Source organism: Oncorhynchus mykiss, chromosome 3 (assembly GCF_013265735.2).
Source record: "Oncorhynchus mykiss isolate Arlee chromosome 3, USDA_OmykA_1.1, whole genome shotgun sequence".
NCBI lineage: Eukaryota > Metazoa > Chordata > Actinopteri > Salmoniformes > Salmonidae > Oncorhynchus > Oncorhynchus mykiss.
Window position 1 is genome coordinate 13,414,174 of NC_048567.1, and position 26,573 is coordinate 13,440,746.

At 44.2% G+C, this 26,573-nt stretch overlaps 2 protein-coding genes across 3 annotated transcripts; one reads left to right on the forward strand and one right to left on the reverse strand.

The window, feature by feature from the left end:
- Positions 1-21,442, forward strand: LOC110510160 (B-cell lymphoma 3 protein homolog). Its single transcript, XM_021591521.2, has 9 exons — positions 1-2,374; positions 2,856-3,015; positions 12,923-13,031; positions 18,465-18,666; positions 19,255-19,343; positions 19,517-19,594; positions 19,853-20,020; positions 20,388-20,493; positions 20,577-21,442. Exons 1-9 carry the CDS (start codon positions 1,729-1,731, stop codon positions 21,026-21,028), a joined length of 2,010 nt encoding a protein of 669 aa, XP_021447196.2. The 5' UTR covers positions 1-1,728; the 3' UTR covers positions 21,029-21,442.
- On the reverse strand, positions 21,423-25,247 carry LOC110510167 (mitochondrial import receptor subunit TOM40 homolog). Of its 2 annotated transcripts, none has more exons than XM_036969720.1 (10): positions 25,134-25,247; positions 24,411-24,613; positions 23,910-23,977; positions 23,593-23,685; positions 23,387-23,488; positions 23,174-23,279; positions 22,802-22,924; positions 22,618-22,664; positions 22,269-22,371; positions 21,423-22,130 (listed from the first exon to the last, which is right to left on the reverse strand). In XM_036969720.1, the coding sequence occupies exons 2-10, from the start codon at positions 24,610-24,612 to the stop codon at positions 21,991-21,993; spliced, it is 984 nt and encodes a 327-aa protein (XP_036825615.1). In that variant the 5' UTR covers position 24,613; positions 25,134-25,247; the 3' UTR covers positions 21,423-21,990. The 2 variants fall into 2 exon arrangements, with proteins under 2 accessions (XP_036825615.1, XP_021447208.2); XM_021591533.2 differs by having other exon boundaries at positions 22,618-22,694; positions 25,134-25,246.
- Between the last annotated feature and the right edge of the window lie 1,326 nt (positions 25,248-26,573).

Here is a 26,573-nt window from a genome sequence, read left to right on the forward strand (position 1 = left end):
CAGCACAGATTCAGCAGGGTGTTTCAGGGACTTTAGACACAAAGCTTGATTTTCCGTTGGCGGTTCCACACTTCGATACATCTGAGGAAAGTCCCAAATTGACCCTGGTAACTGAAGAATCAGCTGGGGGCGGGCACCGACAAGGTTGGCTGAGAAGTGTGTGTGTGTATTGCGGGGAGGTGTGGTGTTTGATGGAGTGAGTTGTGCAATAACACAGAGGCCCAGATCAGAAGGCTATTTAAGATTAGGATCCCTTTATTGGTCAATTGTACATAAGGTCACACTGAAATTTGACCTCTGCTTTATCTCAACCCCTCCAAAAGACACACATACATATACAGTTTGGAGGAGGGGGCTGCCACATTGTGCGTCCGTGGAGGAGGAGTTGTGGGGGGTTAAGTGCCTTGCTTAAGGGCACAATGCCTTGGCCATCAGATTTCCCCTGTCTGACCCGGGATTTGAACCGGCAAACCTCCGGGTGGCTCACCGCCCAGAAGGTTATTTTATCCAATGACAAAAGGTCAGATGGTCAGACAGAGAGTCATCCAGTCAATGCTCCATCCAGTTACTGCTACAGGATATGAGTTTATCCCCAATAGGCATATCAACTGTGGGGAGATCCCACTGAATTTGTAAACCCTGGGAAACTACAGTGGAATGACACTGACAACACCATATGATCAACCGATTAGATCACAGGTGTCAAACTCATTCCATGGAGGGCCGAGTGGCTGAGGCTTTTCTCTCTATTGTACTTGATTGATGAATGAAGGACACTATTTAGTAAGGAACTGCCAACACCTGGTTGTCTATTGCTTAATTGAAAGGAAAAAACTGCAGACACTAGACCCCCCATGAAATGAGTTTGAGACCCCTAGATTAGATCACATGCAAACCATTTTTCCTCACAACTTCCTGGTGCCAAAATGCTCTCTATGCAGAATTCGAGCATTGCGTGCCATTGTTTACGTGCATTGCGTGCATTGTTTACATACTAGATTAATCCATAGCCTAAACCGGGGTAAAACAGGAATTCTAACATTTAAGTGAATTAAATCAATCATATATGCCTTAATTAACATTGAACACTTCAGTTACGTAGACTACACTAAACCTTTAATATCTTAAAGTTGTTGGTTAAAAAAAAGTAGACCGTCAGAACGCATTGTTTCAGTTTGCAAACAGGAAGGTAAAGAGTTAATTCTTATACGAAAGGGAAAGCCCCAGTTTCGCGGATTTGGTTAAGTGAATGAGAGAGAGAGAGAGAGAGAGAGAGAGAGAGAGCGTTTACGGACTAGTTGATTCGTTGCAATAAAAGAAGGAACATAATATCCTATTGATTTTCTTCAATTGCCTACTACCTGCAGTTATATTGCAGGTGTGTTACCGTCAGTTAGGTTATTTAAAAGATTTATATTTATCATTCTGAACATTGACTATAAGTCAGTTGTGTGATTTTAATTAATTGAAGAAACTTAAATTAGTATCAGTTTACACTAATTTTCTCAAAATGAACATTTGTGGATTTGGAGAATAGCCTCGAGCCATTCTTGTATTGGCTTGGCAAATTACATTATTAAACTCCCAAAACAACATTAGGATATTTTCGTGGAGAAGGAGACTGTGCCTAGGCTATAGAAAACATACATTTAATTGACATTTGAATCACTGCTATGTTTTGAGACGACAAACACCCGAGGCTGATTCCAGGATACTTGATCCGTGTTCATGCCGAGGACCATGACCGGTCACCAGACTCAAACCACAGTGCCGCTGGATCTGAGCACCACAACGAGGGAGCGTGGGAGCGGCGCCGAGAGGACTCCCACCAGCAAAGGTCGCTCCGCCAGTTTAAGAATGCAGTATCCCGCTGCCCCCCTCACGGAGGATGACGGTCCAAACGGAAATCCCAGCCACACTGTGGAGCCGCTGGAGCATCGTTGTGGAGTATCGTTGATAAAACCTCCTGTGAAACCGGGAAACCCGGCTTTTCTGGAGAAAAAACACTCACCAGCTGCAACTTATCACACGCCATTCACTCCGAACCATGGCGAGAGCAGCACAACAGACACACGAACACAGAACATATCTTCCTCGTGGCTTCCTTTTAGGAAACGTCCATTTCCTTCTGAATGGGAGACGCCGGAACAGTCACGTACCCCACCCGGGAGAGATGAGCGCTTATCCCCTTACAAAAACAAAGACTTGTGCTGCAGACCGAGTCCTCCAAAGATGTTATTAAAGAGCTACGACGATGAGAGCATTGGTACCCTGGCATCGGTCTCACACAGACAATTGTCCGCCGCCAGCGGTTTTGACAATGAACACCAAAGCATCGATCCGGTTCGTTCAATGCAGGCACCCCGTCCTTACTGTAAGTTAGTCGCCCTGGCAAAAGACAAGTGAAAAAATATTAAAATGAAAGTGTACAGGCTTTTATTATTCAGAGTGTATCCTATCGCATTTTCATAGTTTTGTTCTCCTAATAGAGCAAAACAACATGCGTAATCCTATGACAGTCGTGTTTTAACTGTATTCATTTGATCATAATCAAAGGTATTGGTTTGAAAGAGAATATACTGCTGAATCAGTTAGTGGTCATTTGCCTTTGAGTCAGAAACGGATTTTCTCTGTGGAATGTTCCTTCATAGATTGTGTGTCATTGTGCAGTGATGGTTAGTCCTGCTTTTGAACCCCAGTCATTGAGAATCTGTTTTGCCAGACATTCCAGCGATAAATGATTGAACTGATTAAAAACATATCAATGGGTCACCTGTAATTTCCTTATTTCATGGCATTGTACCAAACAATCTGCCCCCTCCCTCCCTCCCTCCCTCCCTCCCTCTGTCAACCAGATCACTATCCAGGGCACCCATTCTACTCCTGGCCCAGCAGGTCACCGCTGGTTGTGAACGTGCCTGTCTCTCCCCTCCAGTCCTCTCTTTACCCGGGACACGCCGGACACCTGCTGGCAGATGTTGCCCTGGCGACTCGCCAAGACAACGATGGCGACACGTATGTTTGTTTTTGAAAACCCTACATGCATTGAACTTCAGTTAGTCTCATGTAGCAGATGGGGCCTAGAGTAGTACTGTTGTCCTATGAGGGTTCCTTGCTAACCCTGACTTCCTGCTAGGAGCTATGGACTGGGTCGAGTTCAGTAAGTCATTTTTGTTTTCCATTTCAACATATTTTACCTATGACCCTGGTCAGTTAGGTAGGTATGTGTTGGAGGGAGAGGAGATGTCACACAGTCTTGTTTGTTTGTTTGTTTTGGTCTATGATTCACCTGGCTGTGAGGGGTGTTGGTGGTGAGAGAGGAGTGTGCTGTGTGTACCCTTATGCCCACCACATTCTTTACCTTAATTTCACTTCCTGTCTCTGTAATGATTAATGGAGTCAATTCTCTGCTCTGCTTCTCAGTGAAAGTGTCACTGGGTGAGGGGGATTCTGGGATGGAACTTGAACTCTGTGATCTGTACTGTGTGTGTGTCATGTTCTGTGTCTGTTTGCATTGTTTGTGAGTATTCATATGATACACAGGCTTGCATCTGGGAGGCTGGGATGACTATTAGAGTAAGGTGACCAGATAAAAACACACAACACAAATAACTAAGAAAGAAGATTAAAATATCCCATGGAATTATAATTTTTTGTAAAAAATAAAATCTTTATATATATATATATACCCCCTTTTCTCCCCAATTGGTAGTTACAGTCCTGCCCCATCGCTGCAACTCCCGTACGGACTCGGGAGAGGCAAAGGTCAAGAGCTAACACAACCCAACCAAGCCCTACTGCTTCTTGACACAATACCCGCTTCACCAGGAAGCCAGCCACACCAATGTGTTGGAAGAAACACCGTACACCTGGCGACCATGTCAGCAGGCATTGCGCCTGGCCCACCACAGAAGTCACTAGCGCGCGATGGGACAGGAACATCCTTGCCGGCCAAACCCTCCCCTCACCCGGACGATCCTGGGCTAATTGTGCACCGCCCCATCAGTCTCTCGGTCATGGCTGGCTGCGACAGAGCCTGGACTCGAACCAGGTTCCTTAGTGGCACAGCTAGCACCGCAATGCAGTGCCTCAGACCACTGCACCACTCGGGAGGCCGCCCATGGAACGATTTTTAACTATACATTTCCGGTAGTCCTTTCAAATACTTTAATTATTCATAACACAGAAATTGATTAACCACTCAAATGTTTCTTAATTTTAGCCTACCTTGGTCATTTTTAAATCACCCCAGTTTGGTAGCCTATGCTGTTGGAAAGGTTTTCTGGCTATGGGAATGGTTGTTCATGCAGTTGTTACAATGTATCACTGACCAAATGTTCTCATAGAAGGGAGCAAACAAGTTTGATACAAGTGGTGAGACAAATTTGACATTGAAATCCGATTGCATACAGCTTTTGATTACTGAAATATCAGCCTCAATTTAACTTCAGAGTTGCTTTTCTTTCTGGGGGATAATCAAGGACATTTCCGGTACTAGCCGGGGACAGGCCACCAAAGTCGGGGACTGTCCCCGGGATATCGGGGATGTCTGGTCACCTTATGTTATAGGTTAAGGAGTGGGTGGGGTACATTCAATCACATGTTAATAACAACCTCACGCACCGATGCCCTCTCTGACCTTCAACACCTGAGCACTCACCCATTCACTGACAGACATGCGAGGACGATACAAAAACTCTCATGTGACTGAAATCATAAGTCCATCCAAGAATGGCATTGCAAAGTCATGTTCCTGTAGTTTAAGTGCTGTGTGTCACTCATTTGCATCCCATCACAACAAACACATGATCGAGAAAGTGCAGACCTGGCTGTGGGTTTCGAGACACAGCAGTTCCGCTTGGGATGATTTCATGTGATGTAGAGCCCAGGGACCAGCACTGAAATCAATCAGGAAGAAAACACCTTGCCATCTGATCACAAGATGTTTAAGAAAATGTATCCGTATAAAAGTTCATTTGCATTTCAGTGCTCGTTTTTTTTTTGTGGCTTTTAAAAAAAAAATATATATATATTTTTTAATCAAACCGTACCTTGGTGGTTGCGCTGGGGCTTTTGGGTGCTGTTCTCATGTTTGGGTGCTGTTCTTATGAAGTCAAACTACTTGATGAAGTGGTAGACTGTAAAGAAGTACATTACCCTGGCTGGTACCTACTTGTATTGTGGTCTGTCTGATGAAAAGTTAGATTTCAGCAGAAAGACAGTGCAGCTTCTCAGCCCCCCACCACCCCCAAGTGTGTCTGTGTGTGTGTGTGTGTGTGCTTACGTCAATGGGGTGTTAATCCTCAGTTCTCATCGCCTCTGAGCCCCTCAGTTTCGGGAAAACCTCTGAGCGTGCGCCTCTCAATGTGTGACTGCGGTTTTCTCAGGTCTTTCTGTATCTCTCTGTTTTCATTTCTCTGTGTTTTTAAATGAATGAGCTCAAAAACCCAAACATCCGCTCCTCACTTCCTCATTTACCGCTTTTTCTCTCTCTCTCTCTCTCACTCTCTCTCTCTCTTTATTTCTCTCGCTTTTTCTTTTGATCTCTTCTCTGCTCATCTCTCATTAACATTCTCTCACCCCTCTGTCACACGCTCCCCTGTTTCTCTCACCCCTGTCTCATTCTCCCTTGTTCATTGTCCATCTATCTGCTTGAATGAGAGACAGCTGTGCAGTCAGTGCAGTAACATGGGGACAGTACATCATGTATTTGTGATGGTTATTGTCATGCTTATAGAATACAGGTGGGGATGACGTTTGTTCAGCAGGTTCTTGCAAACCACACGTATAGTACCCAACAAGTTTGGCTCACCGCTGTGCTTGGCCAGGGATATGCTTCCAACCTATGCAGACATGTAGGTAGGGGAGGGGTCAATGAACTGGAGGAAGTAGCTTTAGTGCTGCCATGGCAAAAATCAAATCACACTTTATTTATATACCACATTTCTTAGAGGATACATTTGCATTTCAAAGTGCTTAACAAATAAAATAGTAAAACAATAATAAAATAAGTGGTCATGAGACTAATTGATTAAAATAAATTTAGAATTGTGTACCATTTCTTTTTTTTAAATTGTATTTTTTAAAAGCACCTTAACCTTTTTAGCCTTGCTTTTACTTATGTCTTAAGATTTTTCTTTAAAATGTCTCCAGTTTCTGAGGCCTGCCCTCAGATCCTCCGGCAGTCTGTTCCAAAGGCCAGGACCAAACGTTTTGGTTCTGACCTTTGGAACAACTAAAAGACCAGTGCTTTAAAGCTCAATAAAAAAACTAACAGGCAACCATAAAGGCTATGTCAGGCTCCAGTCTCAGGGTGTCCCATGTGGCTCAGTTGGTAGAGCTTGGTGCTTGCAATGTCAGCATGTCAAAGTTGGTTCAATTCCCACTGGGGTCCAGTTTTCAAAAAGTAAGAAATGTATGCATTCTGGCTACCAACACCTACTAATGACTCAAATGGTTTCTGAAAAGGATGTATTGTAAGTTGGACTGTGGTGTGTTTCTGGTTCCCTTTTGTTTAATACACCTGTCTTAAAGTCATCGCTCTCTCAGGTGGTCTGCTGGCCACAGCAACCCGTATTCCCTCACCTCCCCCCAAACAGGATACCGCATGTCAGTGTGTGTTTGAGTGCGGCCCAGCGCTCCTGCGTCAGTGTGCTTTGGGTTATCTGGGGCTGTGGTCTGCCCCACTTCCAGGAACAGGAGAGAGAGCAGTTTCATCTTGAGAGAAAGAGAGAGAGATTAACCTTGTTCAAGTGTGTGATAATCTCACCATTGCACTGAATGGAGACACCTGTTACTAGGTCAGTTGTGTGTTGATAGCTTTTTGAGGAATGTTAGGAGAGGCACCTCGCATATACTCATCTGGGGACTGTTTTTAATCAGAACTGATGCCATTACTGTTGTCATCCTCATTGTGCTGCAATAATGCATGTTTGCCATCTACTCACATACTCCACAAATACATTATTACTACGTGACGAAAAGACTCTGCTGCAGATTCATTAATTCTGCTTCCTCTCTGCATGGGAGAACCCAGTGGTAATCAGGTACGCTTATTGTATGATGTTTCCACCGGATCAGAGCATGACATTTTTTCCCCCTTTCATGCTGAGTGGTTATCGAAAAATAGGCTACGTTGAGGATGACCTTGGCATTCTCTTTTTTGAATTACATTTTTTAAATTTTACCCCCTTTTTTCTCCCCAATTTCATGGTATCCAATTGTTAGTAGCTACTATCTTGTCTCATCGCTACAACTCCCGTACGGGAGAGACGAAGGTTGAAAGTCATACACAACCCAACCAAGCCGCACTGCTTCTTAACACAGCGCGCATCCAACCCGGAAGCCAGCCGCACCAATGTGTCGGAGGAAACACCGTGCACCTGGCAACCTTGGTTAGCGTGCACTGCACCCGGCCCGCCACAGGAGTCGCTGGTGCGTGATGAGACAAGGATTTCCCTACCGGCCAAACCCTCCCTAACCCGGACGACGCTAGGCATATTGTGCATCGCCCCACGGACCTCCCGGTCACGGCAGGTTACGACAGAGCCTGGGTGCGAATCCAGAGTCTCTGGTGGCACAGCTGGCGCTGCAGTGCAGTGCCCTTAACCACTGTGCCACCCGGGAGGCTGACCTTGACATTCTCAATGAATGTAAAAACAGACCTTAGTTTACTCACTGTTTGAGGTCAAGAAAAAATGACTTTCAGAAGTTCCACAGTGGTGGTGAGTTTGACAGAAATACTATCAGATCCCCAAATGGGCACATTTATAGCCTACATTTGTGCTCAGACCAGGTAGCCTAGGCCTACTTCTATGTATAGTCAGGTGCTCGTCCTTACTCAATATTGACAGAAGCGCTACAAATTGCAATGAGGAAATTGACAACTCCTAAATGGAATGAAATAAACCAAAACATGTTCCTCAGAAGTGTAGCCTAGGTTGTGTTGTCCTCAAACAACGTGTCCACTCTGACAATGAGAATGGTAAGACTGTAGTAATAATAATAATATATTGAATACATTAAACAAAAATAATGTACTACTGGTGATACTAATGAGCAATCCTCCTCAATGGTCCACTGAGACATGTGAATCCGACATATGCGGCCAAACACAAGTTCTGCTTTTCACACTGATCAGACGGCTGAGTGGCTTCACTGTGCTGTATGGCCATTAGTCAGGTCAGATTGCGAGAGAGGGGCGTCAACACTGTCGCACGTTTTACTGTTATGAGACTGTCTTGTGGTCATCTTCAGTTGCATCAGTCACCACAGTGCCGGTTACAACTACACTTGTATGGAGATGGGTTTCATTTACAAAGACAAACTGTCATCCCTATTGTGTCGTTCTCTATGTGAAAGATTTGTTTACTCAAGTTGAACAAGAAAAGCGGAAATGCGGAAAGCAAGGTTGTATTGGCTATGGTTTGTTGACATGTTTTGGTCTGTGTTACACTAGCTACACGGATGAGATGGCTGGTTGTGATTGGCTAGACCTGCCTTCTGCATTGACATCAGTCAAACACCCGCCTCCAAACCTCAGGCTCTGTATAATGTTACCACATATCTCCACACCTGTGCTATGCATTGTACGTGTTGTGTTGTGAAAGATGCATCCACCCAGCCACTCTGTTTGAATATGAAGGTCTACGGTGACACAGGTTGATCAGAGATGAACAATGTCTCAATGATCAGTCTGTATTAGTAACATACTGCCCTGTATAACACAATATACTCCTAATGCATAATGTTAGGTTTAATTACTCATAAGTGCAGGTAGGCACGCACCTGTCTTCAAGAGAGGCAGTTATGAGATCCACCCAAGGCCGTATGCTGATAAGTGTTCTGTTAGAACTTGCCTTAAATCAAGCTCCGAAAGAATGTAATGTTTCGGCTTGGCACCCAAATATTACATTAGCTGTCAAGTCCGTCTCTCTCTGCCTGGTAAAACAGAGCTAAGCTGTATGACCTCTCTCTAGCTCACACACGAGCCCTCCAACATAAGTTGTGAAATCTTTTTAATTTGTTGATGCTAAGGGCATTGTTGGCTCATGCTATGGACTAGTACTACAATTTGTACTGAACAAAAACGCAACATGCAACAATTTCAAATATTTGACTAAGTTACAGTTCATATAAGGAAATCAGTCAATTGAAATAAATGTATTAGGCCCTAAATCTATGAATTTCACATGACTGGGAATACAGATACGCATTTGTTGGTCACAGATACCTTAAAGGTAGAAGCGTGGATCAGAACACCAGTCAGTATCTGGTGTGACTACAATTTGCCTCATGCAGCACAACACATCTCCTTCAGAGTTGATCAGGCTGTTGACTGTGGCCTGTGGAATGTTGTCCCACTCCTCTTCAATTCCTGTGCGAAGTTGCTGGATATTGGCGAGAACTGGGACACGATTCAATTTTTTATTTTACCTTTATTTAACCAGGTAGGCTAGTTGAGAACAAGTTCTCATTTACAACTGCGACCTGGCCAAGATAAAGCATAGCAGTGCGACACAAACAACAACACAGAGTAACACATGGAATAAACAAACATACAGTCAATAATACAATAGAAAAAGTATATATACAGTGTGTGCAAAGGAGGTAGGATAAGGGAGGTAAGGCAATAAATAGGCCATTGTGGCTAAATAATTACAATATACCAATTAAACACTGGAGTGATGGATGCGCAGAAGATGAGTGTGCAAGTAGAGATACTAGGGTGCAAAGGAGCAAAAATAAATCAAATAACAGTATGGGGATGAGGTAGTTGGATGAGCTATTTACAGATGGGCTATGTACAGGTGCAGTGATATGTGAACTGCTCTGACAGCTGGTGCTTAAAGTGAATGAGGGAGATATGAGTCTCCAGCTTCAGTGATTTTTGCAGTTCGTTCCAGTCATTGGCAGCAGAGAACTGGAAGGAGAGGCGGCCAAAGGAGGAATTGGCTTTAGGGTTGACCAGTAAAATATACCTGCTGGTGCGCGTGCTACGGGTGGGTGCTGCTATGGTGACCAGTGAGCTGAGATTTACCTAGCAAAGACTTATAGATGACCTGGAGCCAGTGGGTTTGGTGATGAATATGAAGTGAGGGCCAGCCAAGGAGAGCTATCAGATCGCAGTGGTGGGTAGTATATGGGGCTTTGGTGACAAAACAGACGATGTCGTACACATAGATCCAGAGCATCCCAAACATGCTCTATGGGTGACATGTCTGGTGAGTATGCAGGCCATGGAAGAACTGGGACATTTTTAGCTTCCAGGAATTGTGTACAGATCTTTGCGACATGGGGCATTATCATGCTGAAACGTGAGGTGATGGTGGCGGATAAATGGCACGACAATGGGACTCACGGTATCTCTGAGTATTCAAATTGCCATTGATAAAAATTCAATTGTGTTTGTTGTCCTTAGCTTATGCCTGTCCATACCGGGGAGGCAGGTAGCCTAGTGGTTAGAGTGTTGGACTAGTAACCGAAAGGTTGCAAGATTGAATCCCCGAGCTGACAAGGTAAAAATGTGTCATTCTGCTTCTGAACAAGGCAGTTAACCCACTGTTCCTAGGCCGTCATTGTAAATACGAATTTGTTCTTAACTGACTTGCCTAGTTAAATAAAGGTTAATAAAAAAAAAAACATATCCCCACTGTCACTCCATTTACAACATTGACATCAGTAAACCACTCGCCCACAGAACACCATACACGTGAGGTTGGTTGGACATACTACCAAATTTTCTAAAATTACGTTGGAGGTGGCTTATGGTAGAGAAATTAACATTCAATTCTCTGGCAAAAGCTCTGGTGAACATTCCTGCAGTCAGCATACCAGTTGCATGCTCCCTCAAAATTTGAGACACCCGTGGCACTGTGTTGTGACAAAACTGCACATTTTAGTCGCCTTATTGTCCCCAGCAAAAGGTGCACATTTCAAATGAAATCTAATTTAATTTATTTGTGAAATGCCCATAACCAACGGTACAGTTCAAGAAAGAGTTAAAATATTTACTAAATCAAAATAAAGTAAAAATAAAGTTACCCAGTTGAATTACATAAAAATAACGAGGCTATATACAGGGGGCTCCGGTACTGAGTAAATATGCGGGGGTAGCAGCAGTGTAAAAACAAAGGGTGGTGTCAATGTAAATTGTCCGGGTGGCCATTTGATAAATTGTTCAGCAGTCTTATAGCTTGGGGGTAGAAGCTGTTAAGGAGCCGCTTGGACCTAGACTTGGCGCTCCAGTACCACTTGCCATGCAGTAGCAGAGAGAACAGTCTACGACTAGTGTGACTTGAGTTTTTGACAATTTTTTGGGCCTTTCTCTGACACCGCCTGGTATATAGGTCCTGGATGGCAGGAAGCTTGGCCCAAGTGATGTCCTGGGCCGTACGTAGTACCCTATGTAGCGCCTTACGGTCAGATACTGATCATCCTGTTTAATCAATCCCACACTTGTCACGTGGATGGATTATCTTGGCAAAGAAGAAATGCTCACTGACAGGGAGGGAAACAAATGTGTAAAACATTAGAGAAATAAGCTTTTGGAACATTTCTGGGATTTCTTTATTTCAGCTCATGGAACACGGGACCAACACTTCACATGTTGTGTTTATATTTCTGTTCAGTGTAGTTATGTGAGTTATGTCATACATTCCTCCACAACTCTCTGAAAGAGGATGACAAATGTTTTGTCTCAGGGCATAACATTTGTATTGTGTAGGCCTGCAGCACCTACCATTTGTGACCAGTGTTAGAAAGCCTACAAGGTAGATGCTGGAGATTTAAAAAGGTTTTCTGCTAAATTTGTTTTGTATAAGAGCTGTCAGAGTTGTCTTTGAGCAATGCATGAAAGATGGTCTCTGTATGTTCTTTATCTTCCATTTCCTCTTTGCAGTATGCAAATATGTTGTTACTCATCTCCTCAGACTTTAGTTGTATGTGCAGTAGGTAGACATGCCAAACACCAATGTGTGTTTTAGTCTGTTGTAACTCTGTTTAATGGACAACAGATCAGGAAGTAGACAAAAAAAAAAAAATGACATTACCGTAAATTTGTGCTAACCCCAAATTCTCAGTGAAGGTACTTTTAAATCATTCTCTCAAAATGTCCCTACCCAATTTCCTGTCATAACCTTTCTTCTCTTGTTCTGCATTTATGATTGATATTCATTGGAGGAAGCTGAAAGACATGAAAACACACAGAAAGCCCCTAATAGAGACCGTAGTTCTAATGGTTTAATGGTGATTATCTCCCCCGATACAGAGGGCTGTGCCATTGTCACACAACAGGAAATTACACCAAACCAAACGAGTTTACTGAAATTAACTTCTGATAATATTTTATTTCCCCAAGAACTCCTGTCATTCTTCCTTATTCTTATGTTTGACCTCTGTTCTTTCACTTTACATACTATATAAATATCAGTTTCCTAGTCACCTTGATCAGTTTTCTACAGGCTTTGTAATGAGTCACCCACCACACTGCTCTGCTCTCTCAGCCTAACTGTCAGTTGTGGAGAATCAGGTCATAGGTCAAGTGAAGTTGGCCAGTACTCAGTCATTCAGTAATATATAGGTTATGGGTTAGCCTGAATTTCTCAAAACATATTGTAGGCTTGTGTAAACTTTCTACTGCAATTGTGTAACGGTTTTCCACCCAGCCAGCCATCACATGCCAGTTAGTGTGTCATTCAGTTTGTAGTCCATAGGATTTCTCTGGCTTAAAGGTTAGTCAGGGGGTTTCTGTGTCAGGACGTATCAGCAGCCACTTTACAATCATGCTGGAGTTGTGTGAAAAGGATGTGTGTCAATTTATTTTGTGCATTTATTGGTTTAAAGATCAGAATTTGTGTGGAAGAATGTGTACCTGTTTTATTTTTGTGTGTGTAGTTTTGACTTGGGTGTGTGTGTGTTACAGGGCTCTTCACATAGCAGTGGTGCAGGGGCAGGAAGCTCAGATCCAAAGAATGATCCTTCTCCTGGAACTGGTTCACACAGACCTGGACATCTATAACAACCTGAGACAGGTGAGGTACATGCACGAGCACACACAGCTGTGTTTTCAGAAATGTCAGGAGTTATTGGAGTGTAAAATTCTTATTTTCCTTAACCCCAAAACCCTTAAGCTTAAAATAGCATTTGTTTTCCTACTTTTTCAGGACATTACAGTGAAATATTAGGACATTGGGGTCCTGATAATATAGGAAAACATGTACACACACACACACACCTGCCACTCACTGCAGACTTCAGAGCACAATAAGGAAAGGTGTGAAAGAGGAAGTCCTTGATTTCCTCCTCGCTCAGCCTCTTTACCGTACACAGACAGACACCTCTCGGCTGCCGGTTATCAGAAGAAATGTACAGTTTCTGGTTACCTGTGCTTAATGCAGGCCAAGGTCACACGCACAAGCCTATTGCTTGGAAGGATGTGCTATGATTGGTATCCTTTGTTCAGGGCTGTGTGTTCTGAAGTGATGTTCTCTTTTCTGTTGGGTTCCATCTTCTGCACCTTTCCCAGTCCATCAATGCCCCATGGCCTTTCCCCATCACTTTCAAATGAGTCCACTTCCTCCCTCCAGCGTGCCACCACACCCTGTCAATGCCACATTCCCTCTGCAGCTCTGTTAGTCTGCTTAATCACCCCAGAGAAATCACCCTGAACCCTTCATACGCACAACTGGGGTTTCAGACAACACATTGCTCACTTACCAGAAATAACGTAGGTACCATTTGTTGTGTGTTCTCACCGTTGAGGTGAGACTGAGGCATTTACAGTGATATCCTGTCTGTAGTGCATAGTCTAGCAGACAGGCTGTATACGTTCGTGTGAGGGGCCAGGGGGAGATTTCAGTCCAGGCTGAGAGACATGATGCTCGCCACGATGTGACTACCAGATAGGGTCTTTTTGTTATCTAGCACAGACCAATTGCCTAGCCTGAGAACCCATTTTCTAATTGTTTATTAGATTTGTCCGTTATAATCACAAGTAATTGACTAAATAGGATAGTCTGTAACCCCAAATAAAAATCTTAAACACACTCCACAATAACTTTACATAAAGCCTACCAAGCTCTTTTGGCAATGCCAGATAATCATACTATGTCAGCAAAAAAATAACTTTCTCTAGCAGTTCAACATGTGTTGTGCAGTCCAAACAATACTTCAGTGGTCAATTTTATTCAACGGTTTGACAGAGTTAATATCAGTACTGAGTTGCATGTGCACATTGTGCGATTACCAGATCAGCTGCAGCACTGGTGCTATGAAACAGCTGTTTGATACTCCCACACTGTCACTACTACTAACCAAACACTGTCACTACTACTAACCAAACACTGACATCTACAAGCTGGTGCACTTCCCAATTCTCTGGCCAATGTTACTCCCATGTTAGGTTATTCAAGTTCCCTGGAAACTGTTCAGATATTGCAAATTAATGACCATGTCCTTAACGCTGCTGTTGCCACTTTGTACATTATGCTTTGTCTGTCTGTGTGGGTGTGCTTGTGGCATGCAGTGTATTGTGTGAGGCTTCTACAGTGCATGTGTATGTGCACTTAGTATCCTCATTCTGAGAAGTCACATGACCCCCCCCCCCCCCCTGCTCTGCTCTGTTTCTCAACATACCTTGTTGCTGAGGTTTAGAGGGTAGAATCCGGGACTTTCCCTTTCTGCGCTAGTCTCCATCTCTCTGGCTGTCTCTCTCTCTCTCTGATCGTCTCTCTCTCTGATTTTATCTCAGTACATTGTGAGTTGACCCCTCCTATAACTGCATAAATTATACAAATTATTGAAACTTGTAAGGAACTAGTAAAATAAGCTCTTCCATGGTATGGTAAGGGACTTTGTTAGTCTTTCCTGGGAAGTTGCACAACTAGAACATTAACAGGAAGTACACCCTATGCACACCTCTAATTTCTCTTTGTTTTTACCTTCTCCCCCCCCCCCTGTTCTTTGTATCCTTATCTTTGTCTGGCACACACCCACCCATTCAAGGCTTTTCCTCATACCTAGAACTCTCCCCTCCACTCCTCTGTTCTTCTGGTTTATCTGCTCATTTCATTGGAATGTAACTCTGTGGACACACAGCCAGCAGGGGAGAGGGAAGGGATTTTCCCTCTTATCCCGTCTTTCCCCATGCCTATACCGCTTCCAGCTATTCCTCTCCCTGGCTTTCTTACCCTGTGCTCCCCCTTCTCTCCCTCCCCACTCTCTGCCCCTCTTATTTGTGCTGTTTTTGTTTGTCATTCTGGAATGGTTTACAGGAAGCTAGTAACTCAATGAACTTTGGAGTGTTTTTGGACCACCATAAAAGGCTTTATTTGACCTGTGCCTTTGATGAAGTATTGTGACATGTTGCCGGTTACGTCCTTTATGGCTTCATGTTCAGGGACATTCTAGGAAGCACAAGATGACTGAGTCAGACTGTTGGTAGTTCATGGGAGGTCAAACACTAGGGTGTGTGTGATCAGTCATGACTAACTGACGATTCAGGGAAATAGGAGTGTTTTCTCAGGAAGTGAAGGCCACTGGCATTGAGACATTGGAGGCATTTCACCAGTGTTCTCTCCCGCCGGCGCTTTGGTATTTTACTGCTGTTCTTTACTGGAACACACACACACACACACACACTGTAAGTACGTGCTTTTCCTGAATCAAAAGTGAAACTAAATTATCATCCTGACCACTGAGATTGTTCAGTATGATTAATGAGAGATTCCAGATCAAGTGACTTCCCTAAACCCTTTCTGCATGTCTCTGGACATTGGACCACTAACAAAGTTAAAATTTTTCAAATCAGGTTTTATGAATGAATGAATCATTGGCAATCATCTCTGGAAGATCCTGGATTGTTCCAGTGCTTTCAGTAAACCCGTGTTGGAATCTGCAATCTCCTGCATAGTGGCATGTCTCTGGAATTCGACCTGGCTCGAAACAGCATTAGTTCTTTCAAATACTTTAGATGCACCTAATTTTGAAACGAGAAAAAAAATGTATGTGGCTGTATCTTCATCTCCTACTGATGGTGTGTTTACCATCCTGTGTGGCTGTATTTTCATCTCCTACTGATGGTGTGTTTACCATCCTGTGTGGCTGTATCTTCATCTCCTACTGATGGTGTGTTTACCATCCTGTGTGGCTGTATCTTCATCTCCTACTGATGGTGTGTTTACCATCCTGTGTGGCTGTATCTTCATCTCCTACTGATGGTGTGTTTACCATCCTGTGTGGCTGTATCTTCATCTCCTACTGATGGTGTGTTTACCATCCTGTGTGGCTGTATCTTCATCTCCTACTGATGGTGTGTTTACCATCCTGTGTGGCTGTATCTTCATCTCCTACTGATGGTGTGTTTACCATCCTGTGTGGCTGTATCTTCATCTCCTACTGATGGTGTGTTTACCATCCTGTGTGGCTGTATCTTCATCTCCTACTGATGGTGTGTTTACCATCCTGTGTGGCTGTATTTTCATCTCCTACTGATGGTGTGTTTACCATCCTGTGTGGCTGTATCTTCATCTCCTACTGATGGTGTGTTTACCATCCTGTGTGGCTGTATCTTCATCTCCTACTGATGGTGTGTTTACCATCCTGTGTGGCTGTATCTTCATCTCCTACTGATGGTGTGTTTACCATCCTGTGTGGCTGTATCTTCATCTCCTACTGATGGTGTGTTTACCATCCTGTGTGGCTGTATCTTCATCTCCTACTGATGGTGTGTTTACCATCCTGTGTGGCTGTATCTTCATCTCCTACTGATGGTGTGTTTACCATCCTGTGTGGCTGTATCTTCATCTCCTACTGATGGTGTGTTTACCATCCTGTGTGGCTGTATCTTCATCTCCTACTGATGGTGTGTTTACCATCCTGTGTGGCTGTATCTTCATCTCCTACTGATGGTGTGTTTACCATCCTGTGTGGCTGTATCTTCATCTCCTACTGATGGTGTGTTTACCATCCTGTGTGGCTGTATCTTCATCTCCTACTGATGGTGTGTTTACCATCCTGTGTGGCTGTATCTTCATCTCCTACTGATGGTGTGTTTACCATCCTGTGTGGCTGTATCTTCATCTCCTACTGATGGTGTGTTTACCATCCTGTGTGGCTGTATCTTCATCTCCTACTGATGGTGTGTTTACCATCCTGTGTGGCTGTATCTTCATCTCCTACTGATGGTGTGTTTACCATCCTGTGTGGCTGTATCTTCATCTCCTACTGATGGTGTGTTTACCATCCTGTGTGGCTGTATCTTCATCTCCTACTGATGGTGTGTTTACCATCCTGTGTGGCTGTATCTTCATCTCCTACTGATGGTGTGTTTACCATCCTGTGTGGCTGTATCTTCATCTCCTACTGATGGTGTGTTTACCATCCTGTGTGGCTGTATCTTCATCTCCTACTGATGGTGTGTTTACCATCCTGTGTGGCTGTATCTTCATCTCCTACTGATGGTGTGTTTACCATCCTGTGTGGCTGTATCTTCATCTCCTACTGATGGTGTGTTTACCATCCTGTGTGGCTGTATCTTCATCTCCTACTGATGGTGTGTTTACCATCCTGTGTGGCTGTATCTTCATCTCCTAGCTGATTTGTATTTTGGACTTTGATGGTGTGTTTACCATCCTGTGTGGCGTTTATCTTTGTCTGCCGATGTCCAATGCTGATGAAGCCAGAAAGCCCTCTGTGCCCTGATTGGGCGGCTCTGGTTTGTTTGGGGACTTATCACCGTTTATAAGCTCTTGTGACCTTCCCCCTGCAGAATTGGATGGAGATGAAATGATGCGATTCCATTAACAGGAGTAATACACTATTCTTCCTCATCTCTTCTTCCTCCGCTCTTGGTAAAAAAAAAAAAACATTTATAAACCGTGCGTATGTACAAAATATACCCCCAAACATGCGTTCACGCAAAAGTTGGCATTTATAATTTATGACTCTGCAAAATTTAGACCATGTGTGTACATTTTCTAGTGGTTGAAGTATTGCATTGCAAGCAGGAAGGAGATTAGTAGCAAATAGGGGATATGGACACACTTATTCATAACAATAAACAAGGTAATAACAAGATGCAATCATTTGCCTTTAGTGAGAATCTATTTAATTTATCTTTGTATTTTAAAATAATTAGAAACAGGCATCTAATTCCTGGGCTATTATTTTTAATTTCCATGATCATTACATAAAAAATGCCTCACTTTTCCTGTGATGGTTTAATACCCACGAGGTAGCATAGGCCTACAAGGAGAAAGAGTAACGGGGCACACAACCGGGAAACATGCGTATGTATGGCGTGCGCCAAGTTTCGAAATCTCAATATGTTTGTGCGTGTGCAGTCTTTTCAGAAATAGTGACCGCAGATATTTAGTGTGAAATGTACAGTTATGACGCCCCTGCTTTTCATTTGTTCTTGTTTAATAATTGTCTAAAGATACATTTTCTGTCTCCCTCTTTCTCAGACCCCTCTTCATCTGGCTGTGATTACCCATCAGGCCCACATGGTGGGGGCGTTGCTGCGTGCTGGTGCTGACCCGGGGGCTCTGGACCGTAACGGTCAGACAACAGTCCACCTCTGCTGTGAACACGGCCAGCAGGCCTGCCTCTCTGTCGTCCTTTCCCACCCCTCCATCTTGACTTGCCTGGAGGTCAGGAACTATGAGGGTAAGTTACTACTGCTACTAAGTTGCCCTCAATTCTGTTTCAATTGAGACAATGCAGGGGATTAATTTAAATTCAATTCATAAATTCCTCTTAACTTTCCAATGTGACCTAATTGACAGTCCATAGAAGAAACAGCCAGCTCCTTTGTGGTAGTCATGCCAGACATGACTAAGACAATAATAGATCTAGGATGTATGCTACTACCCCAAATAAAGCCAGTAACCCTCCCACAATGTTTACAACATTCATGCCTAATGTACAGGAATTCCCATATTGTGGGAATATTTCTGAGTTGCGACACATACTAACATTATATGTAGCACACATTATCCCCCCTGTTTGACTCGTGCTGTGGGTCCCATGGTGGTGGGCGTATGAGGCAGAGAGGGGAATAGGGCATTTCCTGCTGTTGTGGTCTGTATGCCAGTGTGACAAGTCTGGGCACAGCATGGTTTGCCTTGTACTCAAAACAGCAGAAAACCCCTAGAATACACATGGGCTCTGGAGCGTGTGCGCGTGTGATTCTCTCCCTAATGGCTTATCACCCCCCCCCCCCCCCCCCCCCCCCCCCCCTCTCTCTCTCTCCAGGCCTCACCCCTCTCCACCTAGCTGTACAGGGTGGACACAAGGAGCTGGTCAGAATGCTGCTGGATGCTGGGGCAGACATCAATGCTATGGTCAGTCACCTTCCTCCCCCACCTAACTCTCCATCTCTCCCCTTAATGCTGGGCCATTTCAAATGGGCTTTGAGTTATTCTGGCATACTGAATCATCCAGTTACTCAATACCAGGTAATACTCAATTAATTCCAGTTCCACTTTACAGTCCCCATTCTTCTCTCTCTAAGCAGGACATCAAGAGTGGCCACAGTCCTCTCATACACGCAGTAGAGAACCACAATATGGACATGGTGCACTTCCTCATAGAGGTAAGGCTACGTGTGTTGTATGTGACTCCAGCTGTACCAGCTGTTCTACTGAAGTCAGCTCATCTATATTTAAAATGGTCTGTAGATCCTCCCCTGTTCCCCTTTAGGTTTATCTTTCCTTTCTGGGAAGATGATTTACAAGAAATGTTCAGTGATTCTGTTTAGTTACACATCGCCATCCAAGACTAACCGTGTTACTTTTTTTGACATCTTCTCAACAATCTCCCACTTCCTCTCTCCCTGCCCCCTCCTCATCAGAATGACTGTAATGTGAATGGCCAGTCGTACAGTGGGAACACGGCCCTGCACAGTGCCTGTGGGCGAGGCCAGGTAGACACAGCCAGGCTGCTACTGAAGAACAGAGCCGACAGCAGTGTGAAGAACTACCACAATGACACCCCCGCGATGGTGGCCAAGAACAAGAAGGTGAGAGAGAAGAAAATGAATGCACTGGATCTATGGAAGAGGGTCTTTTCCCCCCTCTGTTTCACACCAATCAATAGCTTTACACATGTGTAGGAGAATTAAAAACTGAAGTTAGTGGGTTAAATGAACGATAGTGTGGACATAGGACTGAACTAATCCTTGTGGGTGCTTCCCTCTAGTGGCTGTACCTAATAACAATTTTCTTGTCATCACAACAACAAACTGTACCAACAATAAAACACTAATCTAAGGAATGCGATCACTCAGTAGCAGGCCCCACAGATGCAGTGAACTCACTAGTTGTCATTGCAGCACTGTTAATGTGTGTCCTCTCAGGTAACCTAACCCTTTAGATCTCTGTCCTCAGGTAACAGATGTACTACGAGGGAAGGGCTCCAGAAACCAGCAGCCCAAAGCTCAGCAGTGTGTACCAGCCTCACCACACAGGAGCACACCCCAGTCACAGATTAGAGGTAATGGTGAGACGAGCGCGTGTTTCGATGTGCATCATGCATTCAGGCACAGTAAACTCATCACATCCCTCCTCTGTCCCCAGGTTCTCCATCTCCCAGCCTTTCACCATTGGCCACTCCCACAGCTTCGCCTCTTCACCGCAGCTCGTCCTATTCCCCCAAGGCACCTCCCACTCCCTCTCCTCACAGCCAATCAGCAGAGAGCCTATCAGGCCGTCAGTCTCCAATGAAGATCCGGGAGGGCGAGCAGCTGCCGGTGAGGCTTGACTCCGACAGGATGACTGCAGTAGACATCAGCCTGACCCAGAGAAGGACCTACAGCTACCCTCCAGCAATGCACCACCAGTCCCCCATCACTGATGCTCAAATAGGGCATTTACTCGCCTATTACTCCCCTGGAGTTCAGAGACCTCTTTATCCAGAGCCTCCCTTTATCCTCCTCCACACCAATATCCCTTACCCAGCCACTGTCTCTACTGCCTCCCAATCAGATGTCTCCATCATGAGTGTCAGCAGCAGCATGGGCAACAGTTGACAGAGATGCGCTTTCAGTGTCCCTGCTGAGTTAGGTTCCACCACTGTTTGTTTACTGTTGGACTATAGAGCCTATGCCAGTATGATTATGTACCTCTAGATCTCAGCTGGATGCATTAGTCTCCTTACAATTCCACATGCAATGACACCTACACTGGAAGAATGAACGTTACTGCAGTTTCCTGAATAGACTTCATTCAGAACTTATCACCATGTGTGTGATGGGCTGTTTGGAAACTGGTGCTCCACCAGGAGGTCTTGAATGCTGCCACCTTACTTGAAATTCGTGATGCTTTTTCTTTTCTGGTTTACTTTGAGTAATATTGTATAATTGATAAATATTTTTCTACGCACTGCCATTTCTTCACATTCATAGCACCACACAGACACAGAACCAGTCCTTAATGGTCTTTAACATCAAAAACCAAAGATACAAAAGTTGTTTATGATTCTAAATAATTTCATTATATTGTCACGGTCTGGTGAGAACTTCAACTCCATTTCTGCCCATTTCTATTACATATTGAAAGCTGTAAGTGTACTCTGAACATTTCATGACTCTAGGACCAAGAAAATGTATTCAAAATACTGAAGTGTATATTCGTTAACAGTAAAATATAGCCCTATTTTCCTTTCCTATAGTTTCTGTATTGTTTGGAAATTGCCAAAAATGTAGATGCAGTTATCAGACAGCGACAATATTAGTCTAATCACATGTTAGACTGCATCACCTGATGCTCTCTATTCGTTGGGTATCACATTATATATATACCAGAAGGAAATAGACTTGTGCTACAATATGTAGGCCTAGCTCCATGGTATAGAGTAACCCCCTCGCTCACTCTGCCCCACAATTCACAGTATAGGAGAGTCTGAATCCAGTAGATACATGACAAGCCCAGGACTGTGTGTTTCTGTGCTGGTCCAAGCATGGCCCAGTGTGTCGAGGCGGCTGGAGGAGGTCTAGCCAACGGTGACATTGAAGCCACACTGGAACTTGTTCTTCTTTTGGTTAAGGAAGGCTCCCAGGGCCAAGGAGAGAGGCAGGGGCAGCAGCTTCTTCTCCAGGACCGCCCCCACCACCCAGTTACTGTCTACCGAACCTGGAGACAGGGATGGAGGGGAGGGACAGATCAGGAAATAATTCAGACCTGGGACAATCATTGACAAATGGCTCAACTCAATTAACCCTAGAGGTCTGACTGAATAGCTGTGCTGTCGTGGGACAGACAGTGGCTTACCTTTAAAGAGCAGGTTGGCTTTAGGGAGGTCCAGCTGATACCCAAACGATACTGCGGTCTCCTGCGTCCGCATGCTGCCCTCAAACTCCACCCCCAGCTGCAGCTGAGTTGGTAGAACGACAACAAGATGGTCTCACAAACAGACCTAGCACTGTGCTGCTACATAGCCTCAAGTATTTCAGTGGGCTAACACCTCCATGTCAGAAAAGGCATGTTCCATTAGCATGGTCACGAGATGGTAGGATACCAGTGGATTCCCAACTATTTTGCACAGTGATCCACACTAAAGTTTGAGGAGTTTTGTGGTCTAGACTGGGGGCTAGGTGATAGGATAGCTTAGTTTGGGTACCTGGTCATTGGCTCTGTGGTAGTATGTTGCATGAGCACCAGCACCTCCTAGAGTCAATGTGGCAACATAATTATTGCCTGGAGTAAAAACATGAAGAATATTAATCTCAGTGACCTGACCAGTAAAAAGCTCCCGGCTCTAACAGAAGGTGAGGTGGTGCGGTGTGGGTCAGAGAGGGTCTCACCTGTGTATCTGCCCATTAGGGAGGTGACTGCTCCCTCCTCCCCAGGCCTCCGGTGGTAGACCAGCTCTCCTCCCAACGCCAGGGCTGGACTGATGGACTGAAGGTAGTGAGCCACGATAATACCTGAGGACAGCAACATCGTCATCATAGATATTACAATAGAGCACAAGAATAAAGGACTCATGTCTGAATAATAACCAGCCTGTTCACTCTGTAAACAGAAGCCATCATAACGTGTGATCAAAAGGCTGGGTAACAAGAACATTATTGCTTTAAGTGATGAAGCTTCCACACAAATGTGCTTGTAGGAGAGATGGGTCGTTTTGCAGCATCATGGACCACCAGTGAAGTCTGATGAGAAAACAATCCTACCAGAGCCAAGGAGGACGTCTGGGTTGCCCAGGGTAACAGCAGAGGTGAAGTCATCACCACGATACTCCATGTCACACTGCCAGTTCACAAACTTGTGCTGCTGAGTCTGTTGAAATAAAGGCATTATTGGAAATGGACAGATGAATAAACAGTAAGTTTAATATACAAACTTCCTGATCCTGGTGTTGCGTTCCACTCTTCACAGTGACGTACCTGGATGGCTATTTTAGAGCGCACGGCGCTGGTGAGCTGGTGGATAACCTGGGCGTTCAGACTACCGGTGTTGTCCATGTCTCCCACCATGACTGGGAAGGACTTGGGGGGGTTCAATACGTACATTAACAACTTTATTAGAATATAATAATATTAGGGTAAAGTGGCTGAGAGACATTTTCCAGACCAGTCAAGTGACAGTTTACCTCAGCAGGTCCTGTCTGTTGAGTGCCCACGTAGGTGGCACCAAACCGGTAGCCAGATTCAGCCAAGGTGCTGAGAGTGACTGTATGACTGACCTGTAGAACAGATACAGCAGACGTCCAATAAAGTGGCAAACAATATAGTATTCTGATCCATATGAAATAGGACAATCATCAGCTTGAGCTTTACAGCCTTGAGGGTTAGATAGTTCCTTTTCATTGTATAATAGCTTGCACAGAATGCATACTAACGCTGACTTTAACTTGCAAGTGCCTCAACTTGCATCTAGAATATATATTCCTCTAGCTCCACAACTGACCTGGAAGTGATTACTCAGGCCCTTGTTGACCACCAGTCGCACTCCTTCCATCTGGATGGGGAACACCTCTGAAATGACGTTAGAACCATAGAGATTTGGAATGTTTGCTATGGAATGTTTGCTCACAAGTATAATTCATGGGCTGATCCCTCCTGATGACCTGGAAGGAATTATCTGATCCTTCCTTAACCAATAGCCCCACCCAGTTGATTTCAAAATGGTGAAAGTCAATGGTGCTGCCCTTGCTAAACCTGACCTTTGGACACTAGAGTTGTCCAAGTCTATGGTCAAAACAGAAACTATTTAATGCAAACAATTTTAACATTTAATACAATCTAAAATATGCGACAGAAAACATTGTACGTCAGAGGAAAAACACACCTCTCAAATAAATATGAGCATAAAATCTGCAACGTCATTGCCCAGTCTATTCGAACAGGAAAGATGCACCTGTACACCGCTGATGACGTACCGCATGACATGACTGTGTATGATTCTTACCTTTGCACTTGCGATGACACTCCTCATAGGTACCAGGGTTGGGGAGGGGGCTTCCTATCTCAACCGCTGGCTGTCCCGGGACAGAGGGGGGAGGGACGGGGGGCATGGAGAACCCTGGGGGGACTGACACCAACCCAGGGGCCCCCTGGACAACGCCACTGCCTGGGGGAGGGGGGGAGCTGGCAGCCAACACACTGCCCATGCTGAAGCAGGATGAGAGAGAGACACAAAGAGAGAGAATGGGTGAGATACTTTATGTTATGTTAATAGTTCTAGTGGCTAGCTATCCAACTCTACGCATTAACTGGGACAAAGACTAACACAGCTAGGTCAAGGCCAAAGGGTATTTAAGCCAAACACGTAACGTTAGCAAGGTAGCAAATGCCCACCCATACCAACCACAATCCCCTTTCGTTGTGGCCTTAAGTAACCATCTGTCTCATGCAACCATACCAAACGTAAGATACTGTATCATACATAATGGAGTGTCTCGGATTTACGTACAGAAGAATACGAAATGCTCTGAGACCTGGTCGACTTGACTGACGGTCACTGACTGAGCTAACGTTAGCTTGCTAATGTTGCTAGCGATAACAATTGCAGCACTGTACATGCATCTGACAACAAAACTGTAACACCATCAGCTATCTGTAATAAAGACATCGGTTTTAGAGTTGTCTGTTTCATGCAACTGTCCTTCAAATGTGTTAGCGAGCTACTCACGTTGACTGTTTGTGCGTGTCCGGCGGTAATTCTAGCTACACACCGGTAAAGTTCAACCACAACCTTCCGGTGCACGTTTAGACCCGCCCTCCGTCCCCTATAACCTCATAGATTGGGTAGTGTACCTACAAACTCAACCACCATTGGCCAGCACATCCAACTACTAGGAAAATCCTAAATATTGCGTGTTGTGCTGGGTTCATGACCTAGTCGGGAACTCTGAAATGACTGATCTATATAACTACAGCCAGTAAGCAAGTCCAACATTTACGAGTTTCCTACTTCCGACTAGCACCTGAATACGACATTAATAGGCTTATTTTGCGCCTTCCAATCGGTTGCTTCATTCATTCCCATGAAGCAAGACATTCCCAGGGTAATCTTCCTATACAGTGCTCGTCTTCCTGTGATTCTTTCTACATGTAGAATGTACAGTACCAGTCAAAAGTTAACACACCTACTCATTAAGTTTAAAAATATATATATATTCTACACTAGAATAGTGAAGACATAAAAAATATGAAATAACAAATATGGAATCATGTAGTATCCAAAAAAGGACACCAAGAATAAGACTTGCTTGGGCCAAGAAACAAGCAATGGACAGTGGAAATCCATCCTTTGGTCTGACAAGTCCAAATTTGAGATTTTCAAACCGCTGTGTCTTTGAGACGCGGTTGATCTCTGCATGTGTGGTTCCCACCATGAAGCATGGAGGTGGTGTGATGGTGCTTTGCTGGTGATACTGATTTCAAATTCAAGGCACAGTTAACCAGCATAGCTACCACAGCATTCTGCAGCGATACACCATCCCATCTGGTTTGCGCTTAGTGGGACTATCATTTGTTTTTCAACAGGACAATGACCCAACACATCTCCAGGCTGTGTAAGGGCTATTTGACCAAGGAGGAGAGTGATGATTGCTGCATCAGATAACTAAGGCCTCCACAAAAAAACAGACCTCAACCCTATTGAAATGAGTTGGACCACAGAGTGAAGGGAAAGCTGCCAACAAGTGATCAGCATGTGGAAACCATCTCATTAAGCTGGTTGAGAGAATGCCAAGTGTACAAAGCGGTCAAGGCAAAAGGTGGCTGCTTTGAAGAATCTAAAATATTTAGGTTTGTTTAAACTTCATTGGTTGCTACATGATTGTGTGTGTTTTATTTCATAGTTTGTCTATTCTACAAATGTAGGAATTAGTAAAAAAAAAAAAATCTAGATAAACTCTTGAATGAGTATGTGTACAAACTTTTGACCGGTACTGTATAGTCTCTTGAATGTGTCCGAATTTGTCATTAACGCCACATCTGCCCTAGCAAATTAAAATGTATACATATAGCTAGTTTCATGACAGGCCTATGCCAAATAGGTTATGCATACTTTCCACAATGTTAGCTGACCACTGATAAAATGTGTAACTTGACAAACAACATTCAG